At 40.2% G+C, this 26,352-nt stretch overlaps 1 protein-coding gene across 1 annotated transcript in view; it reads left to right on the top strand.

Moving 5' to 3' along the window:
* me1 (malic enzyme 1, NADP(+)-dependent, cytosolic) overlaps window positions 1-26,352 on the top strand; it is a 75,138-nt gene that overhangs the window by 15,563 nt on the left and 33,223 nt on the right. The window contains exons 2-3 of the mRNA XM_005741299.1: window positions 10,709-10,842; window positions 14,778-14,927. Of these exons, the coding sequence (XP_005741356.1) occupies window positions 10,709-10,842; window positions 14,778-14,927 (284 nt within the window). The remainder of the gene's footprint in view (window positions 1-10,708; window positions 10,843-14,777; window positions 14,928-26,352) is intronic.

Here is a 26,352-nt window from a genome sequence, read left to right as displayed (position 1 = left end):
TTTATTGTGAAAGTCCTTGTCCTATGTACGGTGTGTCTAGTTTTGCTTCCCCCGTCTCGTTAGGTCTGATTTGTCCCAGCTGTGGTCCCACCTGTTCCCATCCCCTCATTATCTCTCTGTGTACTTAAGTGCTCTGTCCTCCTTTGTTCAGTGTCAGGTTGTCTGTTGGGCTCCATGCTCCATGCTCCATGCTCCATGCTCCATGCTCCATGCTCCATGCTCCATGCTCCATGCTCCATGCTCCATGCTCCATGCTCCATGCTCCATGCTCCATGCTCCATGCTCCATGCTCCATGCTCCATGCTCCATGCTCCATGCTCCATGCTCCATGCTCCATGCTCCTTTTTAGTTTCGCCAGTTTAGATTACTGTTTATTCTCATCTTTGATTGCCCCTTGTATTATTTTGTGTTTCTCTATCAGCCATATTAAACGACTTGCTTTTTGTTAATTCAAGTTATTTCCGCTTATCTTGGTGTCTGCATTTTGGGCCCTTTTTCGTCATCCATACAGTCTGCCTCCCACAGACTGTGACAGAATGACCTGACCATGTTGGACCCAGCAAACATTTATTTCAGTGACTTTTTTTGAATTTAAGATTCGTGTTCCGCAACTTCGCGGACTTTGGATTATTTCCTGTGCAGGGAAGCAGGAGGAGGAGAAAGAGGCTATTCAGGCTCAGCTGACCCAGATAGCCACGGCTAACCCAAGATTTTTGGATTTTTTTTTTGCCTGAGGATATAAAGAACTCTGAAACCCTAGACCATTTATGAGCCAACTCCATATGGAGTTTAAATGATGATCATGCTCTAAAACAGACACACATGCATACACAGACTACTTGCTTTTTCTAAGATATGCATAGATAAGAAAGAGGAGTCAGGTGGGAGGTAAGAGAGAAATTATGAGTGAGGAGGAGGAATGTTTCTAATATTTTTAAAGGGACTGGAGTTTGGATTTTTATATCAAAATTTGCCCCATGACAGCCTAAGGATGCTTTTGCCACTAACAAGCAGAAGTTTGATGAGTTCAGTTCTGCTTACAGCTCAGCTTATTATAAAATTTCTTTCTCTTTTCCTACGTGGCAGCACCAGAGAGAGGCTGAGCTGAGTGTGTCGGTGGTGGTGGTGGTTAGCTTTGCTGTTATATAACGATCCTGGTCGGCTGACTGATCACAGACTTAAATAGCTGCGACTACTGGCCCATTACATCCAGTGAGCCAGTCACCCCACCAGCCAAACGCTGGCTGCCCCAGCACTCTGCCTTTGACCTCATAAAACAGCAGCCGTGCCCCCTACGTTCTTTCTTTCTTTTCCCGCTCTTTTCCTTGTTTTTGTCACTTTTCCTTGTTTTTCTAATCTTTGGATTCTATCTGCTAATCCCAGCTATGATAACAATGGGATAAATCTGTCATTCCACTGGGATATCCACTGTCTTACCCCCACCAGCTGTTTTCACAGCGTCTAGACATACATGCCGCTATTGATTAAACAAGAGGATGGCACGGTGCGCTGCTGGACAATGACGACGTCATGCGGCTCGTCAAGGTTCTTCTCTTGTGGCGAGATTAAACTGACTCACTGCTCATGTTTTTGGGCCTCAAAACCAGGTCTTAGGACAGTTTTGAGTGTGGTGTGTGTGTTTGTGAAGTACGTACAAAACCCTGTGCACATTGTCTGCACAAGCTGTACGTGCTTATGATGATTTTACTTAAATTTGCATTAAAAATCACTATTTCTTTATAATGTGTGTGTGTATGTGTGTGTTTCTAAACACTGCAACTGTGATGGAGGAAAAGGAGGCGTATGACTCAGTTTTTCCCTCAGCTGTTAGCCAGAGTCTCCCCCGGTGTGGGTCACAGTCAGCCAACCGAATGAACTCATCAGGACGCTTCCCGTGATAGCAAGTTTCTAATTCAGTTTCAGCTGACTCTTGATATTTACCAGTCTCCTGCATGTGTTTTGGAGTCTGAATGGGATTACTCGGCACGTCTGGGGCACATATTGTATTCAGGTTCAGGAATTGAGATGTCTACGTGGGTATTTCTTAAGCTTCAAGGCAACTTTTTTTTTTTATGCAAGGAAAAGAAACATTGTTTTTGGCTTAGCAGACACATTGACATAGTTAACTAAGGTCCTACTTGCTACTGTAGGCTGCACATCTAACTGTATGAGTCTAAGCTGCATTGTGGGGCGCACACGTGGCAGTAATAGAGGGGTAGAGTAGATGGCGCTGGTGGTGGTGTTTATGGGAACAACCTCAGCAGTCCTCTGTTCCCTGTTTGGTCAGCTGCAGCGAGATCGCTGGTCTGAGGAGCTCTGACATCACCAGCCGAAGTGAATCCAGATCCACTGGTCTATGGTGTAATAGCAGTGTGGGTGAACTTAACCGCTGTAGATAACTTTCTCACAGTGCCGTTTAATGTTACGCAAATGTTACCCCCCTCTGCAGTTTTATTTCAGGTCTATTCAAAGTCAACTTTTGTATTGCCAGCCATTTAAAAAGAGTGTCTTCTTTTTGCCAGGATAAAGTTTTTCTGCTCTTTGCTTTCCAAGTTGTAAAATATATCCTACCACTCTCTCCCACTCACTCACTAAAATGCTAGCAGGGTTCAGGGAAGCAAACCATCCAGCCCAGAACTCTCTAAAAGAAGGAGTTCTGTAAGGGAAGCCAGACAAGTTATTGAATGCTTTTCTTGCATTAAAATAATAATTTAGAGAATTTTGAAATTAGACGATTTGATATTATTATGAGTAAATGCAAATGTGTTTTCTAAATAATTATGTTGTTTATTACAGGACAAAAGCTATCCAAACCTACCTGAACCCTTTTTAAGTAATTGTAAGTAAGTAATTGTCCCCCTTGTGAAGCATTTAATTATTTCATTTTTTTAGTAAGCTAAATTCAAATAGGATCAGTTAGGTTTGGATAGCTTTTTCCCTTGATAAATAAAATCATAATTTAAAAACTGCATTTTGTGATCTTAACCATCTAAGTGTAACAAATAAGAAAACTTGAAAGGGCCAAATACTTTTTAACAGCACCGTAGTCTCTGAGACAGTCTTTTTAAAGGATTTGAAACTCTACTTTTCAATGACTTGTGGCAAATGAAATGTTATTGACATGTTTAAAATAGCTCCAGTATTTATTTTATTAAAGGGTCAAATAGTGCCAAAACATCAAACCTTTGAGGATCCTGAATACATGCAATTAAAAGATTACTTGATTCCCAGCCCAACCCTCAGATTAGAGACTTACTGTACTTATGACTTGCAAATCAAGCTTACTCTGCCTTAGTTTTCTTTTAAAGACATGCATTAACACCCCATAAACCTCTTTGCCTTTATAGCTTTACAGTGTATATGATGTGGTTTACCTGTTATTATGTACAAACCCTTTTCTGCCCTATTTTTTTTTCACTCTACATTTGCAGCTCTCATAAATACTGCTGAATCATTAGTTGCAACAGCAAGAAAAACATTTTTTTTTAAAGGCAGAAAAAAGGATGCAACAGATGGATGAGAGGAAGTGGGGTTAAGATGTCTATCACTATACACCACCTTCATCCAGCAGTTTATGTGCTAAACATGTACATGAAGGCCATGTTGTGTATTGCCTTGGCTCTCCCACACTCCCTCTCTCACACAGCCCTGAATAGAGAAGTGCTCTGTGACCACACACATCTCTGCCAGGTCTTATCTCAGTGCCAAACATTTGAGCCCTTTCCCTGTCGAAGGCCTGTGGGCTTTTGTCCCCCTGTCTGATCTGTGATTGTGGTTGAGAGAGGCTCAATGGGGAAAGGCCTCTGTTTCGTGCTAGGCTCTGGTCACTTTCAATAGGGGCTGTCTCTGCAGGAGAAACATTGAAGCTCAGGGAGCACAATAAGAAATGGAGAAAAATGAAACTCAGTCTGTGTGGCTGGCTATTATTTAAAAATAAAACGTGCGTCTATGATATTAAATGGTGTCGGTACTTGCTACAGCAGATCATCAGCCTCCGTCTCAGCCTGTCCCTAGCATCCTCTTCTGACACACCAATCCTCTGCATGTCATCTTTCACTACATCCGTGAATCTTCTCTGTGGCCTTCCTCTTTTTCTCCAGCCTGACAGCTTCATATTTGACAAAAATGCCAGTAAAAACAATAACACCACAGGCATGGTTGTGAGATTGTGTTCCACTACACTGAAATATGGGAAAGAGCTGGTGGCACTAACCTGTTACTCAAGCAGTCACATTACTAAAGATGCAGCTTTAACCTGTAATGCAAGTTAAATAAGAGAGTTAAAAAGTCTCCCACATGTACAGATGTCAGAAGGGAGAATTGTTTTTCCTTGTTTGTTTGTTTTTCTGATGTCGTTTTTCAGGTTGCTTCCTCGGTGGGCTTGGTTTTTCAGCTCACATTACAGCTAGATAATACAGAGCTCAATTCCTACATGATTATCTGACTTGGTGGATGTGATGGAAGGCTTTGATTTGTTATGTTCTGTTCACTTCGGCAGCCAGAACTCAGTTTCCCCAAAATAAACTACAACATTACATTTACATTATTAATTATAGCACATGGTTTCTTTGCGTAACATAACTGGATCTGATGTTTGTTTATACCTCGGAATATAAGTTAGTTCAAATCAAGTTATCCTTGATGACTCTGTTAAGCTTTAAAATGCTTCGCCTGTCCCAGCAGATACAGCCCTTTTATCAGCCCCATGAGGAAACAGTTGTTTCATATCACACTGCATTGAATGCATGACAGTCATATAATTGTTTCACTCATGTTTGTAATTTGTCATCGTGTGCAGGAAATTCCAACATACAGCATTCACTGCATGCTTTTCACAGTGAAATATCAGTGTGAGAAAGTGTTTCTGGACCGTGTTATTGTTGGGATAAGAAGCCCTCTCCTCTCGTGACATTAAAGAATTTCTACATGAAGGAATAGTTGAAGGCTGTATTGAAGGGAGTGGCTTTACTGTCAACCTTAAAAGCTCAATGTTAGACTGAACTCTGTGTGGTAGTGGCCTGAAGGAAATTAAAAGGCTGAGACAGCAGAATGTTTAGGTTTCTAAATCTTCATGCTGAAAAGTTGCACCAAGCCCACCCTTTGAACTCCATAGGAAGAACAGAAAGGCATTTTATCAGCTTCAAAGGACTTGTACTTTCATCTCTGTTGTTTAGCCTTCTGGCATCTAATTAGAAGTTTCCTCTATCCACTGAGTATTTAGGGGTGGGCATGGCACCAGTCCAAGGTTAAGAGCTGGCACTGCCCAGTGGGTAGATTACAGGTTAAGGTTGCTACTGCGGCTTCTGGAACATGAGGCTGCGGGCATCACATGTGTTGGCACAGGGTGCGGGCACTTCAGATGTGGTTAGGGCCATGTGGAAGCTTTCTAGGGTTTATCCCGCCCAGCCCAGTTTAGGGCTCCCGAACAGCAGCAGTGAAACTCAGAAACCTGTGTTTAGACAAACAAACATAGAGATGGTTTGTGTGTATACACAAGTGTCTACGTTTGTCACTGTACTTTCATTTTAAAGAATATAAACCAAGAAAATATAGTGAAGACAAATGTTGATATTTGTTCTACTAAGAATATGTGGATCTTTTGTTAGCATGCTGCGTCATTTAGTTTGAGACTTTCTTACATAATTAACTGAGCTATATATGTGAGTGACGGTTGGAATTCTTCTGCAAACTTTCGGTTGGACTAAAGGAGAGCAATGGTCCACATTTTTCTCCATGTGCAGCTATCTTAACTTTTCCGCTGTTAGATGAAAGCTCAGGCCACCATTCCTTAAATGTATTTACCCTGGCTCGTGTTCAGAGAACGGTCTTCTTTATACATTATTAGGTCGATCGACAAGCATGTTGAGGGAAAGACAAACAAGACGCCAGGACTGAAGAGATTGGCAGTTCTTGTTGTCATGCTGACAACACGGGTGGTGCAGAGTCAATATTCAAGTCATAAGTCAAAAAGATGTCAAATCTGGTGTTAGTGGTTCCCATGCTTTGCCCTGCCAAACTCTCTGAACCATGTACTGCTAATCCTTCTTACCATAAAGCCATCTTATGCACCCCACCCCTGCACTCTTCTTCTGTTGTCCCAAGTGGCTAGGTCTGACCCGGCCGCTAGGTTTTATCTTTAATCATGAAATGATTCTGGAGCACAGTGTTTCCCCCTCTGGACTGCTGAGCTGCTCGATCCTTTGTCAGGGATGTTAATTGGTCATTTAAGGCCAGACTTAGTGGATGGTATCCGTTTCACATGTGAAACTGGTTGCCTCTGAACCATGTCGGTAATTATTCTTAATGAAGCGTGGCAATGGGCAAGAGCTGTGATATATTGTACAGTGTAAATTCAATATTTGCTTTTTTCTGGTGTATTTTTCTTTTTCTGTTCTTTTCTCTTTAGACCCTGAGACCTAAAGCGAACAGATTAAGACATTATGCGATTCTCTACTTAAAAGAAACATGTCCAACACTGATGTCTCTCAGGTCACAGAGTTCACTTGCAGAGCAACTTCGCACCAGGCTAAAGGTGCATATTTTTGAGTATGAACAAAAATGATTCCTGGCAATAAAAAATCTGTCTCCTAAAACATTCTTCTAATCAGTTACATTTTCTTGGCACATTGCATGGAAGGAAATAAAACATCACCAGCAAGGAGTTAGCAGTGTGAACATCACATTTTTGTTGTTTAAAGTGCTTTGAGTGCTCAGGTAGAGTAGAAAAGTGCTATATAAGAACCAGTCCAGTTAGTGTATGCATGATTCCTGCATTTGTCTGACTGGATGGCATTCTCTGAGCCATGAGCCATTCTCCTTCCTTAAATGTTTAAGTAAGCAGAATTGTTATCTCACTTGAAAATTATATTTGATGACCTACTTTTTTATATTTAATTTTATTATCCACCTTAGTAAAGTACGCCGTGCACATCTGACTGCAAAGTTTCCTTCCACACTATTATATCTCTGTCTCTTGTTTCCCTGTCTGCGAACTAGACGAGATGTGGCGGTCTCAACTGCTGTTTCAGCCTGAACCATGCTGAAGTAGTCTTCCAGTAGGTGGACAACTGGTTCATGTGCTGCTTTGCAAAGCTCACCAAGGCAGCAGAGCAGAGTAAGGCAAACATTTATCCTATCCCTCCCTGAGCCTGGTTCTGCTACAGGTTTCTTCCTTTTAAAAGGGAGTTTTCCTTCCCACTGTTGCCAAGTGCGGGCTCATAGGTGGCTGTTCCATTATTGGGGCTTTTCTCTGTATTATTTTTGGCTCTGTGATATAAATAAAACTCAAATGAATTGAACTGGATTAAGTATGCCCATTATAAGCTTGCTGGCTGCCATCAACAGCTGCAGTTCAGTGGAGATACATGCACCAGATTCAACACAAGACTATAAGCACAACTGCTCTGTTACTTTCTAACATTGGAAGTTGTGGAGATACAGAAATTCTTTTATTGCTGCCATATAATCTGCATCATACCCCACTGCTTTATAAGTGTCCACAACATGTATTTTGGTCAAAAGACATATGTTGATGTTTTCTCCAGGCTGTTAATAAACTCAATGTTTGATTGCACTTTTCTGGGGCCTCCGTGGTTTGTGACACTGCTCTACATTGATCGATTTCGCGACAAAGTGCATGCAGGAATGGAGTGCATCCTTTATTAATGTCCATAGTGGTTAGCATTCCTCGTACTAAAAGAACAATCAGCTTACTTTAGCATGTAAAAAAAGTTCTTTAGAAGTACCAAAAAATAAGTGTCGCTGGGTTTAAGTGCACTAATATGTTGGCTCTTTAAAGTACAGTCTCATGACTGATGTGTATCTGTTGTAAACTGAGGTAAAAATAGAACATGCGTATTGTAAATAGCCTGAAATGAACAACAGCAGAAATGTCCTCAGTCAGGACAAGTTTTGGGCGTGTTTGATTTGAGTCATTAAGCAGCCAAAAACATCACTCAGTTAGCATGCAAATGCTGTTTTAAAACCCTTCCTGCACATACAATCTGACAGTGTGAAAGTGAAATCTAATGAGTCTGAGAGCTGTGAAAGCACTGTGAAAGTAGGACGTAAGCGCACAATTGGGCAGGCTAATTATAGAGCTACATGTGTGCAAATCTGCTCAGTTAATCTGTGCAAGAAAACCATTTCTCCCAAAGGAAGTGTAAGCCAGCGCAAATAAAGCGTGTTTCGGCTAATTAAAGGCTCCCGTTTGTCTGTTTATGTGGGTGTGTGTTGAGTGTTTTTTAACTTTAGTGTTCAAATGTGAGTTGTGTTTAAAGCAGCCAGTCCCCAGAGGACACCAGTGTGTGCTGCAGCCAGTGAATCTCAGCTAATGGAGGAACATTGTGAGGAATCTGATTTTATAGGCTCATATTAAGCTCATTTTGCCGTGTGTATTTTAAGACTCTCGCATAGTCTGCTGCTGCAGACGTGTCCAGCTGCTGCTCCAAACTCACATAGAGTCTGATGAGAACAGCTGGCTCTCTGAAAAATAGAAAATCTCTTTTGATAATTGGGGAAGGTTGTAATTCAGAACTGCTTCTGTCCTTTTGAGGTCCGTTAAGTACAGGCTACACAGAGCCTCGGCTAACGACGGACGGATTGGGGTGCATAATTCAGTATCTCAAATGACTGATGCCTTGTTTTTCCCTGAGTCAAGTTTAGATTTAGTACTGTCACTAAAAAAAAGAAAACAGATTTATGAGACTTCATGTTTACATGCTGTTAACTTATGTAGTTACATACAGTAATTCCTGCTTGCTGGTAGGCAATTAAGAAAACACAAAATCCCTTTCTTTCAGATCTCCCGCCAAAAAGGGCAAAGGCGTGTCTTTGCTTGTTTCTTTCGCCTCATTACCCAGAATCATTTAGATTAAATCTAAAACCAACAGTTTGGAAACCATCTGCTTTTTTATTCAAATAATGCAAAGCTAATTTGAAGCGTGTCTGTGGTCAGCACTGATGGTTCAAGTGACGTCAAAATTGCAGAATTTTATTATTCTGTGTCTCATGCTTTGCTGCTTTTCTTTAGCAGCGGGTCCTGTGATCAAGTGCCTTTTTTTTAACAACTTCAGAACCATTTTAACATAACCAGAAACATAAATGTGCCAGAGGTTTGGCAGGGTTGCATGTAAATGGTTGGTGGCCCGGGGATGGAAACCAGCACAGGGATGTTTACAGCAGGGCTTCGCTTCTGTCTTACTAGTCAGCAACAGTAGCTGGCGTGCTGAAGCTGAGGTTTCACCGGGTCGCTGCACTTTTATGGATTGAAAATGCTCGACGTATCATGCCTCACTTGCAGAGAATAGTCAAAGCTGTTCCAGTCTTAAACGTGTGCTTGATGCTTGTTATGGGTTTTTTGGGGACAGCCATCCTTTCAGAGGAGCTGAAGTATCCAAAGTACCCCACCTCTTTCTATTGTCACTTTAAGATGCATTACTTCTCCTGAGTGTGATCAGTCTCTTCTTTGTATGCTCCACTCATGCATGTTTTTCCAGTATTCCAGTTCAGGTCAGGGGGTGAACAAGATAAAAGCCAACGCAGAGGTCAAAGTTGAAACAGGTCATTACCCTGAGCCCCGTTATGTACGTGGCTTTGTCAGTAAATGTTGACATCACACCAGAATGTGAGTTAGCAGCGGCATATCTGAGAGTGAGGAGCCCGTCTGAGAGCAAGCAGTCAGCCGGAGCTGAGGACAAGTTTAACCCACCTTAACACAAATAAGTGGTAAATGTGTTCCTTAAAATATTCATTTATTCACATTTCACAGCAGTATTGCAACACACACCATGATGATTGTGGTGTTTCGACAGAAGAACGGAGACGGCTTGGTTTGTAATGGAACGTATATATTCAGCAGTAGCTCGCCATTTTACATCTCACCATCCACTTCACTTCTTCTCTCCTTCCATCATTCTTAGTCACAGAGCCCCCTACTGGTAACTGAGTATATGTTCATATTCAGTCCCCCTTGTAAGCAACCCTTCACCATCTTAGCAGTGTATGTAAACACAACAATGATTAGTGCTGCTTTAATTGCAGGACATGCAGAAAAACACAAATAATTCTATCATTTAAAGAAAGTAATTAAGGTTGAACCAATCGATCTACACTCATCTGCTGTTTCAAATGTAATCCATTTCAATTTTTCGGTGCTGCAGAAAGCTGCCTCTGCCTCATACACACAGGTTCCCCAGAGTGAGCTCTCTTTTGGATTAGGAACAGCCATCACGGATCATAGCTAAATATCTTAATCCAAAAGTAGAAACAGAGACCATGGCATAAAATGTTTTTATATACACAGTATTGCTGTTTAGGGTCAACAGTAACAGTGTAACAGACACGCACAGTGACTGGTAAGTAAATGTTATTGGAAAAGTTGCTGAGGGTAATGAAAAGTGACAGAGGAGCTGAGTCAGACATGAAGCTGACACATAGAGATGCACTCAGACTGATGCATGAGTGTGTGTCTAAATGGTTCTTATGATTCATTTAGAAAATTCCAAAAATGCCTACCTGCCATTAACGGAGAGTCAGAAAATAAGAGCTCAATAAAACAGACTTTTGCATTCCTGTATGCTTACTATACCAGATAGTTGGGACTCACAGTCAGTGGTTTCACCCAGTCTGAAGGTCATGTGTGTGTGTTATTATGATGGCAGACAGTGGATTTTGATTGTGTGTTTATTTTGTGCCTGTGTGTTTGTAGGGCATGGCTTTCTCCCTGGAGGAGCGTCTCCAGGTGGGGATCCACGGCCTGCTGCCTCCCTGCTTCGCCAGTCAGGACATGCAGCTGCTGCGAGTGCTCAAGAACTATGACATGAAGAGAGATGATCTGGACAGGTGAGACTGGCACAGTCTAACACAGTCAAGCTGCAATGACTTATCCACCTTATCTTCTATCAGCTTCGAATCAGCAGCCCATGAAGGGTTGAATTTCAACTAATCCTCCTAGTGCACGCAGAGAGTTCCACATCTGGAAGCCTTCAAGACACGAAAGGGATTAGTGATCCGCCCCTCTAAAGTCCACATCCATCTCCTAACCCCATAGATGTTACCTAACAAACCTGCACGCTATTCTCCCCATCTCTCCTGTCAGCTCTTCTTGTTGTCATACCCTCCATGTGGTCCAAATGTAAAGTGCAGACAGTTTTACATGCTTCATTAGACTCAATGCTGTTACCATTGTGCAATGAAAGTGCCATTTGCAAACATTTCAGTTCGAGCTCTTTGATCAAAGTCATCGTCTGGTTTACTGTTTTGAATTATCTGCAGCGCACTGAATAATATGTGTTTGTGAAGCTGCCCCTTGCTCTAGTTAGCTGTCACTATAATGCTTGTGAGACAGGATTCAGGGTCAGCAGGAATTACTGTAGATAGCTTCTTAACAGCCTCCTCATTTCTCACCATAGCAACAGTGCAGCGTCAGCATATAAAAACAGTTATTACAAGCCTGACATTGCCATTCCCATGCCCTATCGGTGTCATTTACAATCTCTCCGGGACTTGAGCGTCTTCCAAACTATGAGTTTTGCTCTCGTAGATCACAGACCGCTATTTGCCTGTCGTTTCTCGAGCATGCTGTGTTTACATACAGTCTGTCCTGTGACTCTGAATCCTTCTTTGGTGTTTAACGCTAGACGTTGTCATTCATTTTTTTTATTGAGCATAACTCAAAATGTCATCTTCCCATACTATTTTAATCCCACGTGTGGAATTTGTCTTGGTTTTGAATTTTTTGAAAAAAGAGAAACGGCACTGTGAGCACATGCATTTGCCATTTGAGATGATGGAGCGACTCGAATGCTTGCTGTGACTGCACCGTCAACACAGGAAATGGATGTTCAAAGCCTTCGCCAAGCACAATACTGCAGGACATAAAATGGTACAGCTGAAGGGGAACTTCACATCCAGTGATGTTGTTAAAAGGCATTAATAGATTTAAAATGAGCCAAGGCTGAGCAGAGCTTGTTGATCACTCATGCTAAGACAGATAAAGGAAGAGATAGATGAGGTCCTAAGTCAGCTGCCCCACTAGGTTGACTTTAAAGGAAACAATGCATCCAATAAGTCAGCAGGGATACTGCTTTATAAAGCAGTGTGTACTGTAAATATTGCTGTTTCCTGGGTGTGGGAGTGTGCTCCCTTTTAAGGTTAAAAATGGATAAAGAATTTTTTCTTAACATTTGCCAGCATCAGATCAAACCATATCACCCCACAGGAAATTATTAGGATTTTCTATGGAGACGTAACTAGTTGTGTGGTTCTGTTTGATGGTTTGATGACTGACAGTCACAATTGAAGTCATTAAAATGTTGAAGAAAAATGTAAAATGTCTATTATTGTGCTCAACTGAAGCCACGTGTCGACGCAGTTTCCACCTTTTTTCTCAGTCGTGCCCTTCTTTGTGTTTCGGGATCTCTGTTGATTTTACTCATGAAGACCAGTTTACTTTCAAATCTTTTACTTTTCTCTCAGCCCACCAAAGAAAGAAAGGATTATATTGTGAAAAGTAACAAATGTGATCATCCCATCTCACTTTTGCCTCTCTTTAAATTCCACACACAATGAAACATACATGGAAATACAGTGTATAAGGCAAAAGCAGAACTTGAGAGTCAATATTTTGCATGAACTTTATTCAACACCTGAACTCTCTGAGGCAGCTTTCTTGTCATTTCTTTAAGTAGTCTTGAGGAATAGTTCACCGGGCTTCTTGAAGGACATTTAAAACTCTTCATTAGCTGCTTTTTGTTCTGTTCTCTGTCAAGATCCAACACTGCTTTAATAATGTCGAGCTCCGGGCTCTGGGGAGGCCCATCCATGACTGACAGTGCTCCATTGTGTGTTTTTCTACCCAGGTATGCTCTTACTGCAGGGCCAGTGGGTTTGTGTTGATGAAAACTGGAGCCAATTAGACACTTTCTAGAAAGCTTTCTAGAAAAGAATAATAATAATAATAATGATAATAACTTTATTGACTCCAGAGGGAAATTTATATGTCTGACACAGCTTATCTGCTATTTGCATGAAACTGAAAAACCTGATGAGTGTGAATGATTTTCTGTAACTCTAAAAACTAATTTACATAGCTTTAATCTCAGCCATTGCTTAAATTTTTTTTTAAAAGGAAATCTTTTAATTTCCTTTTTTACAAGTCCATAATTTACTCTCTACTTTTCCCCCTGGCACTCATGTGGGTTCTGTACTGTTCCATAGCAGCTTTTGAAAGTAAAAATAAATATTCACATGTTATCAGCAAATGACATTACTAACAGCTATTTATATGAGTATAAAAAGATTTCAGTGTCTTTTAAGTGTGGACCATAGACTGTGTCAGCACACCTGCCAATTAATGAATTGCAGTTGGTAACCTCTGGGTACCAACCGGTCACCCATCATGCAACACCCTCAGGCTGTGGGAGACTTGCTTTAAATTGCAAGGCGATAAAGCAAGTCACCTGGTGGGAAGCAACCTGTCTTCAGTTAGTCAAGGTCAAATTGGACTGACTGCAATCACTCTCAAAGAGATTGGTGAAAGGTTGCCAATGTTTCAACCAGTCTGCTAAGCAGGAAATCATTTTGCAGGTAAATTACTGTCTTACAGAAACTGTCACTATTTATGGAGGAATTTCTGTTGCAAATCTGTGAGCTTTTACATGAAAGTCTGTTGGAATCAGCTCTTCTGGAATTGCAGCTTTTGGCACTTCCAAGTTCTCTTCATTTTCAGCCCTAGAGATTGCCATTAGTATAAACTAGAACAAACCATTCACAACTGTTTTGTCACCATTTCCTTTTCCCTTTAAAAAGACAGACTCTCTTTCTAGTGTTTCAGCAACAGAGACAAGCTTTCATCATGCCACTCTGGCCAGACAAAGAGCCCCAGAGTAACATTTTCCACTCTCTTTTTTTAGTGCTGTGAATTTTGAAGTTTTGAATCTGTCATTTCGCCTGAAACAAATCCATTGAGCAAAAACCCCCAGAAAACCTCAAGGGCAGCTTTTTTTCCTGTAGTTTTTGGTTCTCCTCAGCAGATCACGGTTTCATCACTTTGGTTCTTACTGTAGGAAACAGATACATACTGTTTTTGAGTCTTCAGTAAATAACACATTGAAGGCTACATTAATTAAACTTTTTTTATTATATGATACTGCAAAAGCAAGCCGTTCTATGGTTATATTTGGGTTCATCAATATGAAAACACATCTCTTCAAGAGCAGCTGTCAGCACCGTGCATTGTGCAGGTGCTGTGGCCTAACCTATAGCAGAGAGGCCACGCATGCTTTTTATCGTCTCAACAAGAGGCACCCTTGTGCTCTTGACTTCATGGAAACTTCTGTGATCAGGAGTAGAGCCCTTTCAGGCATGCTCTGCTTAATTTGGTTCAAATGCAAACCTTCAGTTCCCAGTAAATCTACAATCACAGTGAAAAGCTTGTGTAGGTTATCTGAGAACTATTTTTTATTCTCTTTATTTGTTTCAGTCATTTGGAACACAAGTAAAAAAATTTCTTCACAAATCAGGTTTTAGGGGGAATACTTCTGTTCTTTTCCTTCTTTCTTGTTTTTTTTTCAGTAGCTTCAGTTCCTTTAATCTCCCTGGTTTGTGCACTGTTGCAGCCAGGTGAACACAGTGTTCTCTCATCCCTCAGTCTCCTTGATAGTCTCTCGCAAACATCCAGGATTTAACATCTGACTTCAATAAGCTTAGGTTAGCAGCTACCATTTGTCAAGATGCTTAAGATTAACATGCTCTGTTTTCTTCTCTGTCACTCCCAGATATGTGTTCCTAATGGGGCTCCAGGACCGCAACGAGAAGCTCTTCTATCGGGTGCTCTTGTCAGACATCGAAAGGTTTATGCCCATCATTTACACCCCCACTGTGGGTCTGGCCTGCCAACAGTATAGCCTCATATTCCAAAGGCCTAGGTGAGTCACTCTCACAGTGTTTTTCTTCCTCTTATATTGTGAAATGGTACATTCCTAAACCAATAAACCCACTTAACATTACATTTATTATCAGCTTATTTCAGGCAATGTTGTTATCCCTCAGTTGGTCTTTTAACACTCAGTTATTAAGTGTTTTATGGTACTGGTTGTTGTGCTCAGTATCAGCCAGCATTTCTTTCTGTCTTTTTCTTACTGCTGGCTGTGTGGCATCTATATTTCACTGCTTCAGGCTGCCCTTTTACACACCGAGTCCCACTGAAAAGAAGTGCCTGGTCACAGGTGTCAGCTAGTAACATACCATAGACTGATGGTATAAGGATAAAGGCAAAATGCAATCTAAATGCACATGGCAGATAGATTATGGTGTTCAAAAAGGATGAGAGATTCACTGGAGAGACAATATGCTAAAAAAGTTGACAGGCAGCAACAATAATATTGTTGAATAGCACAATCTGGGATTTAATCAATTGTGTAGATCATTATTTCACCCAAGGCTAAAAGCCATATAAATGTTCAAGCATGTGTGCCAACAAATGACTGGTTGTACTGTAACAAAACCAGAAGCTCAAAGACTCTTAACCTATGTGTATGCTATGTTGGAACTGGACTCTTTGATGCTATAAAATCTGAAACAAACTTGGAGGTTGCGGTAGGCCTTAAAGTTGTAGTTTGGTTGGACTGCTCAGCTTGAGGCAAAACCGCAGTAAGCTGTTGAAATCAGTCCAGCATTTACCTTGACTGGATCTCTGCTCCTTGCAGACAGACATTCACAGGTTTCCCTTTCTTCTCTACTGTAAACGCACACACACACATGCACACACATTTCTCTGATTGTATCTGTTTTCTTTCACCTTGGTTCATCTGGTCCAAGTCTCTCACTATCTGACAAATAAATTCCCTGAGCAGCTACTACTAGATATTGAGCTGATACTGCTTTCACTCTTGTTCTGTTTTTTTTGGATCCTCCTTGCATTTAACCTTTTTCAGGTGGTTACAAGTGCTCTGTTTGCTTCCCACTGAAAAAGGCCACCATTTTACTGTCCTCCACAGGCCCTTAACCTCACTTAACTGGAATTATAATTATTGACTCTGTTCAGCCTCAAGCAACCAAGCCAACTCCTGTCATTTTAACTACTAAAATGACAGGAGTGGGGTCATTTATGACAGTTTATATTTTCAAGTGGAATGCTTCTCAATGGCTTTATTTGTGTTTATCAAAGCTCTAGCCATTCTTACAACACATGTTGTAACTGTTCTGTTTTCCATGATTTCAGTCATTTTTAAGGCAAAACAAATTCACTTAATTGACTCCTTTCCATCGGTTGAACTATTTTCATCGTTGCTAATTTAGGTATTAAGTAGCTACCTCTCTGCAGCTGCAAATCTTGTGCTCTTTATCTGTTAGCCATGGTCACTGCAAAACATTACAAGGCAACGGTTAGAAGTAGAATATTACAATAAAATCCACATCTGTAATGTACAAAACATATGTATAATTCTTGAGTCATAAAAAACCCCATCACACCAATGGTCCAATCACAAGACTTATGAAAACGTCTGGAATTAGATTAACAAATGCATGGTTGGAAACAGCTTGGCAATTTTAAAATATCACAGTGGCACATGTAAATATGGACCTCGGGTCATAAATGATATCAACTGGTCACTTTAAGGTGAAAGAATTAATAGTATTTATGTAATCCTAAACTACTAAAGGTCATCAATGATGGCCTTAATCTTAGGAACCTACATTTAGAAAAAAATGTTATCCCAAGTCTAGGCCATCATGGGTGAAAATACAATCATTCTAAGTGACACACAAAAACCATTTGCATATTTCCAAAAGAGACTTTCTTGTCTCCAAAACATAGGGTTAGGGTTTGATATCACTGATAACTAACTAACAGGGTTAACTAAAGGTGACTACTAAAATAGTTTAACAAAGAAGCTGGAGTTAGACAGTTAACCTGATAGAATGGTAAAACTTACGCTGCTCTTACATTACTTCCTTCCATACTTACACATGCTTTGTCCGATGGAGAGATGTGTCCTCAATGTCAACTACAGCCACACGTGCTCCAGAAGTACTTGGTTTGAGTACTCATAATAGTCATTTGCTGAACATGAAATGCTGTACATTGCTCACTTTCAAAGGTCGCCATTTTGGCTGTGCAGTTGGAAGTAAAAGGAGGATATGTTGTCTACACCAATGATTGTGCCAATATAAGCTGCCTAGCTAACTGTGCCTGATTGCACTTGAAACCACATATTACATTTATCCTAGAATTGTTATGTGTGTTAAATTGTCACCTTTATTGTAGAACTGTCTAGTTTTATGTGTGGTCAGAAGCACAACATGTACAGCTGATAATCACGCTGCAGTAGCTACCACAACAGTTATAGTCATGTGTTACAAGTGTTACAATCATGTCTTGGAAGCAGCTACTTTCTGCTACTCCAAAGTTACAAAGGGTAACTCCACAAACTTCATTCAGGAGATTACCACAGATACCCTCACTGACATAACCCCAAAGAGAATTAAATCTTCTAAACCAGAGCGCTTTCACTTGTTAGGAGACTGTGTAAAACACTGTATTATGGATTCACTCAATCTAAGACAACGCTAACCTTTCAAAAAGGCTTATTCTACATAGCTACATATGTAGTGTACTAACAGAACTGACCTAAACTGAAACACAGTAATAACCTTAGAAATCAAAGAATGATGTCAGAAGGGGAGTGTATATTTTAAAGATACCAAGTAGCAATGGGGATCTACCAGTATTCCCTGCTATCAGGAATCTGGTCTGCAGCAGCCGGAGAATTTTGCTTTATTGAGTCCTGGTTTCATACAAACTCTTTGGATTCTTTGGATGAGCTGTGAAACCGCAGTTTTCCAAATTGTGTCCAAACAGTTTTATTTTAAACACTTACCTCTGGTACATTTAAGGTGCTTGGAAACCAAAATTCTCCCAGGCACATAACATTATCCAACATCTTGCTGTTTCCCCATCCTTGCAAAACTATTTGGAAAATATTCCTAGCATGCTTGCCTTCTTCTCACACTGAGCTGCCTGGAGGAGTCATTTTATACACTCCCTCTGTCTCAGAGCAGAGTGAGCCAGAACGTGCTGCCAGAGCCTCCGGGGTTGGGAGCTTGGCCTCTTTGAGTGCGCATCAGTGGGTCGGTTAGCAGAATATACCGGGGACGAATCCGACTGCCTTTAAGAGGCTCTAAGAGATTTGGATTTTCAGCCAGGTTGCTGCTCTGTACTGACATAGCCTGAGAAAAGAACAATGATATCTAGATTGCTGCATTTTAAATCCCATGCTGACTGAAAGACTTGAAGTACTGAAGGACTTCTATAAAATTAATGTCTGTAGTTTTATAGAAGTCCTTCAGCAGAGGTTAAATAAGTGAACAGCATTTGCTATCCCAGTGAGCTTCTTTTTTTTTATTTTAACAGCTGCAGGTGGTTATATTGCATGATGATCTCATATAATCTGTGGTTCAAATAAGTACCCTGAAAAAAGCTGCTGCTGAGGAGAAGTGATGCCTTTTGGAGAAACTTGGGTGATACATGTCCCTTTGCAGATCAAATAAAATTTAAATATGAACACTGATGAATTACTATGTCAACAAGAGGGGAAAAAGGTTTGCCAGAACTTATAATGATGATTGCTGTAAGCAACTAATCCTGGAGTCACACTTGTAAAAATAGTGGTCGAAGATCATGGCATGACCAAAATTACTCCAACTGTGCACAATGAGCTACAATATTGTTGCCTTTGAAGACAGGAGACCAGATCTGGGACAGTTTATGGTTAGTTGCTGTCTTGCTGTCTTGTAAATGGCAAACATAAATCATTTGCGAGGGTGATTTTTCCAGTCTACAAGCTGCAAAAGCATACTATCCATCCACTGGACAGACTTATGGTAACATGGGCTGTGCTTGTTTTAAAGATCCTTTGAATAAACTCTTCTTTCACATGTTTTCCTCCAGCCCCTCTCCTGTTTTGTCTTTTCTCTGTAACGTTATGGAGCAAAAAGTGGACATCTTAGTTTATTGAACACGTCCTTTGTGTCATATTGAAAAACCACAAGCAAATATGAGTAATAGCATTTTCCATGGACTTGACTGTAAGGAACTACACCACCTTTACAATTTGCTATGTGTTACTGCTGAGGACGTGTGGCCGTCATTTTGGTGTTTGGTTTTCTTTTTCTATGATCCTGAAGGATAAGGTCAGGTTTCAGATTTGTTCTGGGTACATCTGGTGTAAAAATCCATGCTTCTGTTTTTGCTTTTTACTCAAAGGAAATTTGAGAAATCTTCATAATGGATTACTGATGTCACCATGCATTCATGTGTGTGAGTGCATATGCACGAATGTCTTCTATACTGACCACCCTGGCAGCAGATTAGGTTCTAATCACTGGCATTCAGGTATAAAGACTTTCTGTGTGGAAGCAGGAACCCCTCTTTGTCTCATCTGATTAGCAGCTAATCTACCTCTTGGACTAAACACTCTGACACCAGGACTTGTAGCAGAGGCTCAAAGTTGAACACTATTAACTGTCAAACCAAGGCTTTTTTCACTGATCTTAAGATAGGAGAGAGAGACAGTCAGACAAAGGAATACATTCACATCATGAGAAGATTTGTGCTTCTGCTTACTTTTGTTGGTTTGTAAGCTTGTGAGCAGATAGTGTTTAGCAGATAATGTTAGCCTGTCTTCATCACACAAAGTTTGTTTCTGTTCTCACCATAAATATAGGTTGTGTACTTTTGTTTGACAGTTGAAAGAGCCCACTTGTGATAAATGAAAATGTTTTTCAGCAGAAACATGATTCCAAGTGTAGTTTGAAAATAATTACCTCTAGCTGAGCCATTTCCAGTGCTCCTGTGACCTCTTTGGTGTGTCTAAAAAAAATCCTCATAGGCCCTTTTACCACTACCAACCGTGCCTTTTCAAGGGGCCCTTGTCATAAATGATACGAACCAATCCATTATCCTGATGGAGATGGAGTGGATTCCACTTTGAGGGGATCTGTATAGTTTTATCTGTCAGAAGCTGGAGGCTTTCTTAAAACTAAGAGGCATTCTTGAAGGCAAGGTGAAGAACCTTTTTTTCTTCTTAGCACCAGTGTGCACCATGTGATATTATATATAGAAACTATTTTTCCTATACATTTAGCCCTTAGGCCCTTTCACTGAGCTCTTTCAAAGATGGATTGTGTTATTATTTTCAATGAACAATGTAAAAGTGAGTTTATTGTAATGAAATTATTCTTTTTTTTCACATTTCTTTTTCCTCTGACACTCTCATTTTGACTTAAGTTGGAAGGTAACTGCACTTTTCATCAGTCCTTGATAGCCCAAACTCACTCACACTGAATTTCAACTTTAAAAAGATCTGTCTAGAAGATTTACAAATCGTAAAAGGTTTCTGTAGGTAAACCTATCGATCACTAACAGTTGTCCACAGTTGGTTGTGTCACCAAATCTCTGAGTTTCTCATGTGCTTTTGCATTTTGCTCTCGATCAAGAGATTGTTTTTGCCATGACTGGACAGAATGAGGTTAGCAGGGACAGAAGTGGTTTAAAGTATTAAAATGTAAACCTGAAAGCTGAGGTTTGTGTCTTAATTATGCTTTGTGTTTTAAATCTAATTGTGTGTATACATTTTCTTTATAATAAAAACTGTACTGTAGCATCACTTCAACAGACCCAAGCTAAGTCTTGAGTGGCTGTTCTTTGATTAAGTCAGAAGTCGAGCTACAGGAGGTTATAATGAAAGGCATCAGCTGAAGACTTAAAGCCGCCCCTAAAGGGACACGTGCTGAATGATGAAGTGTTCCAACATCGCAGATTATGGGCTTTTGAGCTGTGACTTCACATTATTCAGGCCCACACACAGTGTTACACTGCAAGCGTGTGCATTTAGATTGATAAGCATGCAGGACAAATTAAAAAAAAGAACTACATTCTTCTTCTGAATTGTTAATCCACACAGGACTACTGAACCGTGATGAACCACAAGTAAAAGAAATTTCACTTACCCCACATATGTGAGTCTAAGGGAATTTCTTTCAAGATTTTGAGTGATTGCAAGACTTTTAATGATGAGTTTATTTACTGCATTTTTTTCTTTTTGGTAGACCATGAGAGAACTCAGAATATGCTTTGTTTGATCGGGAGAAGTAATGAAGAAGTGGGGAGCAGAGAAATGGTTTGGAATTACACTGACCTCATGAAGAAAGTGGCAAACATTTGGAAATAATTCCACTCTGGACTTTGAGGACTTTGTATAACAATATAGAGCTTATGTCCAAGGAAATGTTCAAGCCAGTGAAAGCAAAGAAATTTTCGGACACAGCAGACCTAACTCCTTTTTTCCTGCACTATCCCTTTTTATGATTTCATATACAGTTTAAATACACTTTAGTGTTACAATTTACTGTGTAAACATGGAAAGTAATCAGACTAAATATATCTTTTGAATAACTGTGTGTACTGGACTAAGACTACCTGGCTGAATCGTCTTTGACCTGCATTATCAGGGACCATTGCTAATTTAAACTGCCATAACTTTCCACGACTGAGAGCAGTGTAGCCTGCCTGAAAACCCAGGTGGTTGGATTTGGCCTTTTCTTTTCTTTTTTTTCTTTTTTTAGAAAGTATGCTTGCTGTCCTGTGTCTTTAAGAAATGACCATGAAATCATTGTGATATTAAGTTGGGGTTTGGTTTGGCTAATGGCTGTCAGCCTAAAAGCCTGCCTGGCCAGTTCTATCCAAGTCTCACCTCAAGTTTGGCTTTAGTCTCACACTCTGTTGGTTTACATCCAGTCACGGTCTGAACTCACTGCTTTTCAAATTCTGACTTTGTATAAAAAAAATCTGCTTAAAATGCCCAAATTTCAAACCTCAGAAACTGCTTTGAGCAACATTACACAAACCCAAAGAACAACACACTACTGCCAGTGTATCATGATATGTCTGAAAATCATCAGCAGTTTTTTGTTCTACACGTTGCTAATATGTATATAGATGGCATCAGAATAAACTGACATATGGTCAGTTTTTCAGTTCAGTCTCTCAATGCATAACCACCTTCAGTAAAATTATGTGGACATTGACGGCTGCTGGTGTTTACAGTGCTAATATTAGACACAAACTAGTATGAGTAACTGCATTTTGAATAGTGTTGAAACCTGTGCCATATTCAACACAGACAGAGACAGGATGGATCAGGAGATAACAGTAGGTGATGATTTTTCTTTAGCTCTACTATATGATGTGACATTCTCTATGCAGTGTATATGTTTATATGTTCCTAAACAGTTAATGCAATACGTTTGTTAAACCTCTTGAATTAAGGCTGAAAGTCTGCACTTCAATCACATTTTGATGGCTTGGTTTAAAATGAACAGTGTCTTTTCCCAAAAACACAGGAACCACAGTACAGGTGTCTTGCAGGCAATCGTTTTGATTTGAAATAGCAGGTAAATGCAAGTGTTACTGATGATTAGATTAGATTAGATTAGATTAGATGAAACTTTATTAATCCCTCGGGTGGGTTCTTCCGGGAAATTCAGTTTCCAGTAGCAAAGCACCGAAAGAAGTCTTTTGATGATGTCCATCAAAAGACAGCCAGTTCCTAGCTCATCAGTAGTGAAGTGTACACACAGCTCCAAAGGAGCTGAATAAAAAAAATCAATTTCAGTCCGACCTTACTGGAACTGCCAAATGACATATTAGTAAAAGTCCCTATTCTTCTAAACACAAAAATTACAGACCGTAGTTGTGTTTGGCATTTATCCCCCCCACATCATCTCCACAGTTCAGATTTTGGCGCAGATGAGTAATATTTCACCAGCCCACACTGGAAAACACGACTTGCTGACCATCCCCATGAAACTTATCTGATACTCTTTGTAAATCACACTCAGCCTGGTTTGCAGTTTTAAAGCATACCCAGTGGTGCCTTAGCAGCATGCAGCAGAAAATGTATTGAGCATATGTCACACAAACTGAAAGGTCAGATCTTCTCTCACAGCTTTAATGGGAATTTCACAGAGCCTTGGGATGAGAGAAAAAAAATGCAATAATAAATCTGATGACAGTGAGTCAAAGAAGTTGCGCAAATGGCTAAATGCAGCCCAGCTAGTACAAAGTTGATGCAGCTGTCATCTCTTTAAGAAAACGTGATGGAACTATAAAAGTGAAAAGCAGTAGAGGGTGACGAGTTATATACGACGCCTTATGGGATAGCCCGATTTTTCACTGTTGCCCACATCCTCCACTTCTTACTTAGCACTCTGTTTTAACAATGTTATGTTTTCTCTAAGCCTGCTGTCGCAGAGCTCCTATAAACAGACAGACGGCAAACTGAAACAAAACTATTTCATTTCTTTATTATACCTGTCAAGACTCAAATGTGTGTGTATTGCTTGGACGCCCAAACAGATGTTGGAGGGGTCCAAAGCTAGTATACGAGGGTTGCCCAGACCTCAGCAGAGTTGATTTACACAGCTGGCCTGCACAAGCCTCACTGTTGTGTAATGTATAATGACAGGTGTGTTATCTAACGCAGTACCTTATCAAGAGCCAACCCACGACAGATTAGATTTGTGGAAATGAGTGGGGTATCTTTATCTATTTCATTACTATTTTCTATATTATTTTCTGAAAATGAAAATGGTCCAAGGAATCTCCACAGCCACACTTCAGAGTGAAAAATGCAGTCAGCTTTAAAATAAGCTTGAATTAAAAATTATACTTAAGATTTTTAATGTTAAGGGTTAAAATACATAGAGAATATACTGTAAACAGACTGGTGTTGTATCTTAGAGGTGGTACATAGAAATCTTTAGCGTCACACATGGGAAAGTGTCTGAGAAGTTTGCTGAATCCACCTTTGTTTCCCCCTGGATTAAATGGAAATTCCAAAGCAAAATTTCCCAGACTCTGAATCCAAGCTCGCCTGCATTTTGTCACCTATAATCTCTGGTGTTCTCTTTCCCATTCTGTTCTGGTATTAAAAAAAACAACAAAAAAAAACCAAAAAACATGTGACCAAATGGCATGATGCAAACACTGGGACACACCAAACAACATCAGAAGGATAGTGTCACTATATAACTTCAGTCTTGGTCTAATGGAGCTGGATTGAGTCTGCTTGACAGTTTGTGGACAGTACACCACAACTGCCTGTTTGATTTGCTATGATGCGAGTTTTTCCAGGTGTGGCAGAATTTCAGCTACATATACAGTTATTTTTCTGTGTTACCAAGAATTACTCTGGGTACGTCCTGCAACTAAGGATCATGTTTGTCATTTCCTGTCATGGTCTTAAATGACCCATTTTTCTTGAGCAATATATTCTGTTCACAATTGGAAAAAAACATGTGGGTTATGTGGGCAACTCTATGATGTGTTTACACCCCCTCATATGTCAATAAGCTGTATCCTTTTAAAGATGAGAACAGTTAAACTCAAAGTTTGCCTGCTTGTATTTTGCTTGTCATTGCTAAAGGTCACTGAATTTCATTCATATTCAGTGGTTTGTGGTTGCTACAACTCAGCTAGAATCTTGCTCTGTTGTTGCCCCTTAGTTATTCGGTGTGTACAGAATGGTATGAAATCTTAGTTTAGAGCCGTGCAGCTTACGTCTGAAACTGGGTCAGCTTCATTCTGACATGGGACACCCTCCTTACTGATAAGAACTAAGTCAACAGATCAGTCATTAATCACTGCTTTCATATTTGCACTTAGAGAAGACCATTTGTCTTGAAATATGAGATACTACGATATCTGACACCAATATATTTAAACAGTTCTGCTTCTTATTAGCCAGTTTAGCAGTCTCCTCTGCTTACTGTAGCTAATGGTGAGAAAGCACTAAAGGCTAATTTCTCTCTGTTTTGACAGCTCCATCAGCTCTCAGCTCAACTTTGGCATTGAGCGCTTGTAGACCTGTCAGATATTTGGCCTGAGGTTAGAAATGGAAAATTTGAAGATATCCATCTGCACTTATGGGCCATATTAGTTGTGGAATCAGTCAAACGGCTTCCAAACTTGGATTGCTTTGCACACACAATCACCGTACTGTAATTAAAGTGTGTTATTTGAGAGGATTAGGGAATGCTTTTTGGCTTTAGGTATTTCACTTTCAACTGAGACAGTCAGAACACAGTTTATTTCAATAAAAAATACATTAATCTGTCCAAACTTTTGTCGCACAGTGGGAAACCTCTCTGTGAGTGTGCAGGAACGTGAACCGCTCTCCATGAACTGTCCCTGTTAGTTCCTGTTGTGCTTGTCCTGGAGAACATAGTATAATGTTAATATAAACACAGCCTTAAATGCAGCTCTTGGGAAATCAAACCATGTCATTTCAAACACTTGTGTTTGCAGAGGGCCTGAACTCACATCTTCCGGTACTTCCAGGCAGTGGGAATTGGAGATGATTCAGTCCATCTGACTGTGGATACAATAATGGATTCTACTAACACTCACGTCTATTAAATGTGTTAAGAATGGTCAAGTGTTAAGAATACATTGATTAAAGAGCATGCTTTGTGCAGCACATACAGAGTTTGGAGGTCTTTAGTGATTACAACAGCTTCATTTCTTTTTTTCAAAGCAAAGTCAAAATTCTCTAAATGGTTAGCTTGAGAGTTGATGTCCTGGATATTGTCATCTCAGGCAAAACACAGCTGTGGTTATGAGCACAGAAGCCCCACCCTACCTGCTGTTCAAATATTCTGTTTGGGAAGGTCAACCAATCAGAAGAAAGTTGGCTTAAATGGAGCGGAAACCAGAGCGCTGCACCTCAGTCCAGTAAATAAATAATGATTATTCATTGTTCAGTGTGATTGCTGTAAGAATTATGGTAAGCACTCAAAGGCCCTGTGCAGTGAGCCAGAAACGTACAACAAGATTACTTGACATGAGGGGCAAAGGCATGCTTATTTTTGAGCGCCTAATGAGTCGACGTGCTTCTGCAAACCTGCTGCACAGTTTGTTGCATCTGCTGGGATAATTTATTTGTAGATAAAATAAATACAATAAACCTTGGTTTATCTTGCTCAAGCCTATTTGATCCCAGCCAATGTGTTGTAACACCAAGATGTATACTGTAAATACACATGACATGATTTACTTAGAGTGTATTTTTGCAGAGCTCATTGGAAGTCAATTGCCTGAAACCATCCTGCTGTTTCATACCGTTCATATTTCCTCTGGAGTGTGGCATAGAACACAGAAATGTTGCATAAAGTGTTTGTTTTATTGATTGAATTTGTGTATGACATGGGCTATGACAGTGATATACATTCTTGTTAATACTTCAAGTGAGGTGTGTTGGGTTTCAGTGTCTACTTACAGGACACCAAATG

The sequence above is a fragment of the Pundamilia nyererei genome, unplaced genomic scaffold (genome assembly GCF_000239375.1).
Source record: "Pundamilia nyererei isolate P.nyererei 1_Seehausen unplaced genomic scaffold, PunNye1.0 scaffold00109, whole genome shotgun sequence".
Lineage (NCBI taxonomy): Eukaryota > Metazoa > Chordata > Actinopteri > Cichliformes > Cichlidae > Pundamilia > Pundamilia nyererei.
Note: the sequence above shows the minus strand (reverse complement) of the source record. Positions and strands in the feature narration are given on the sequence as shown.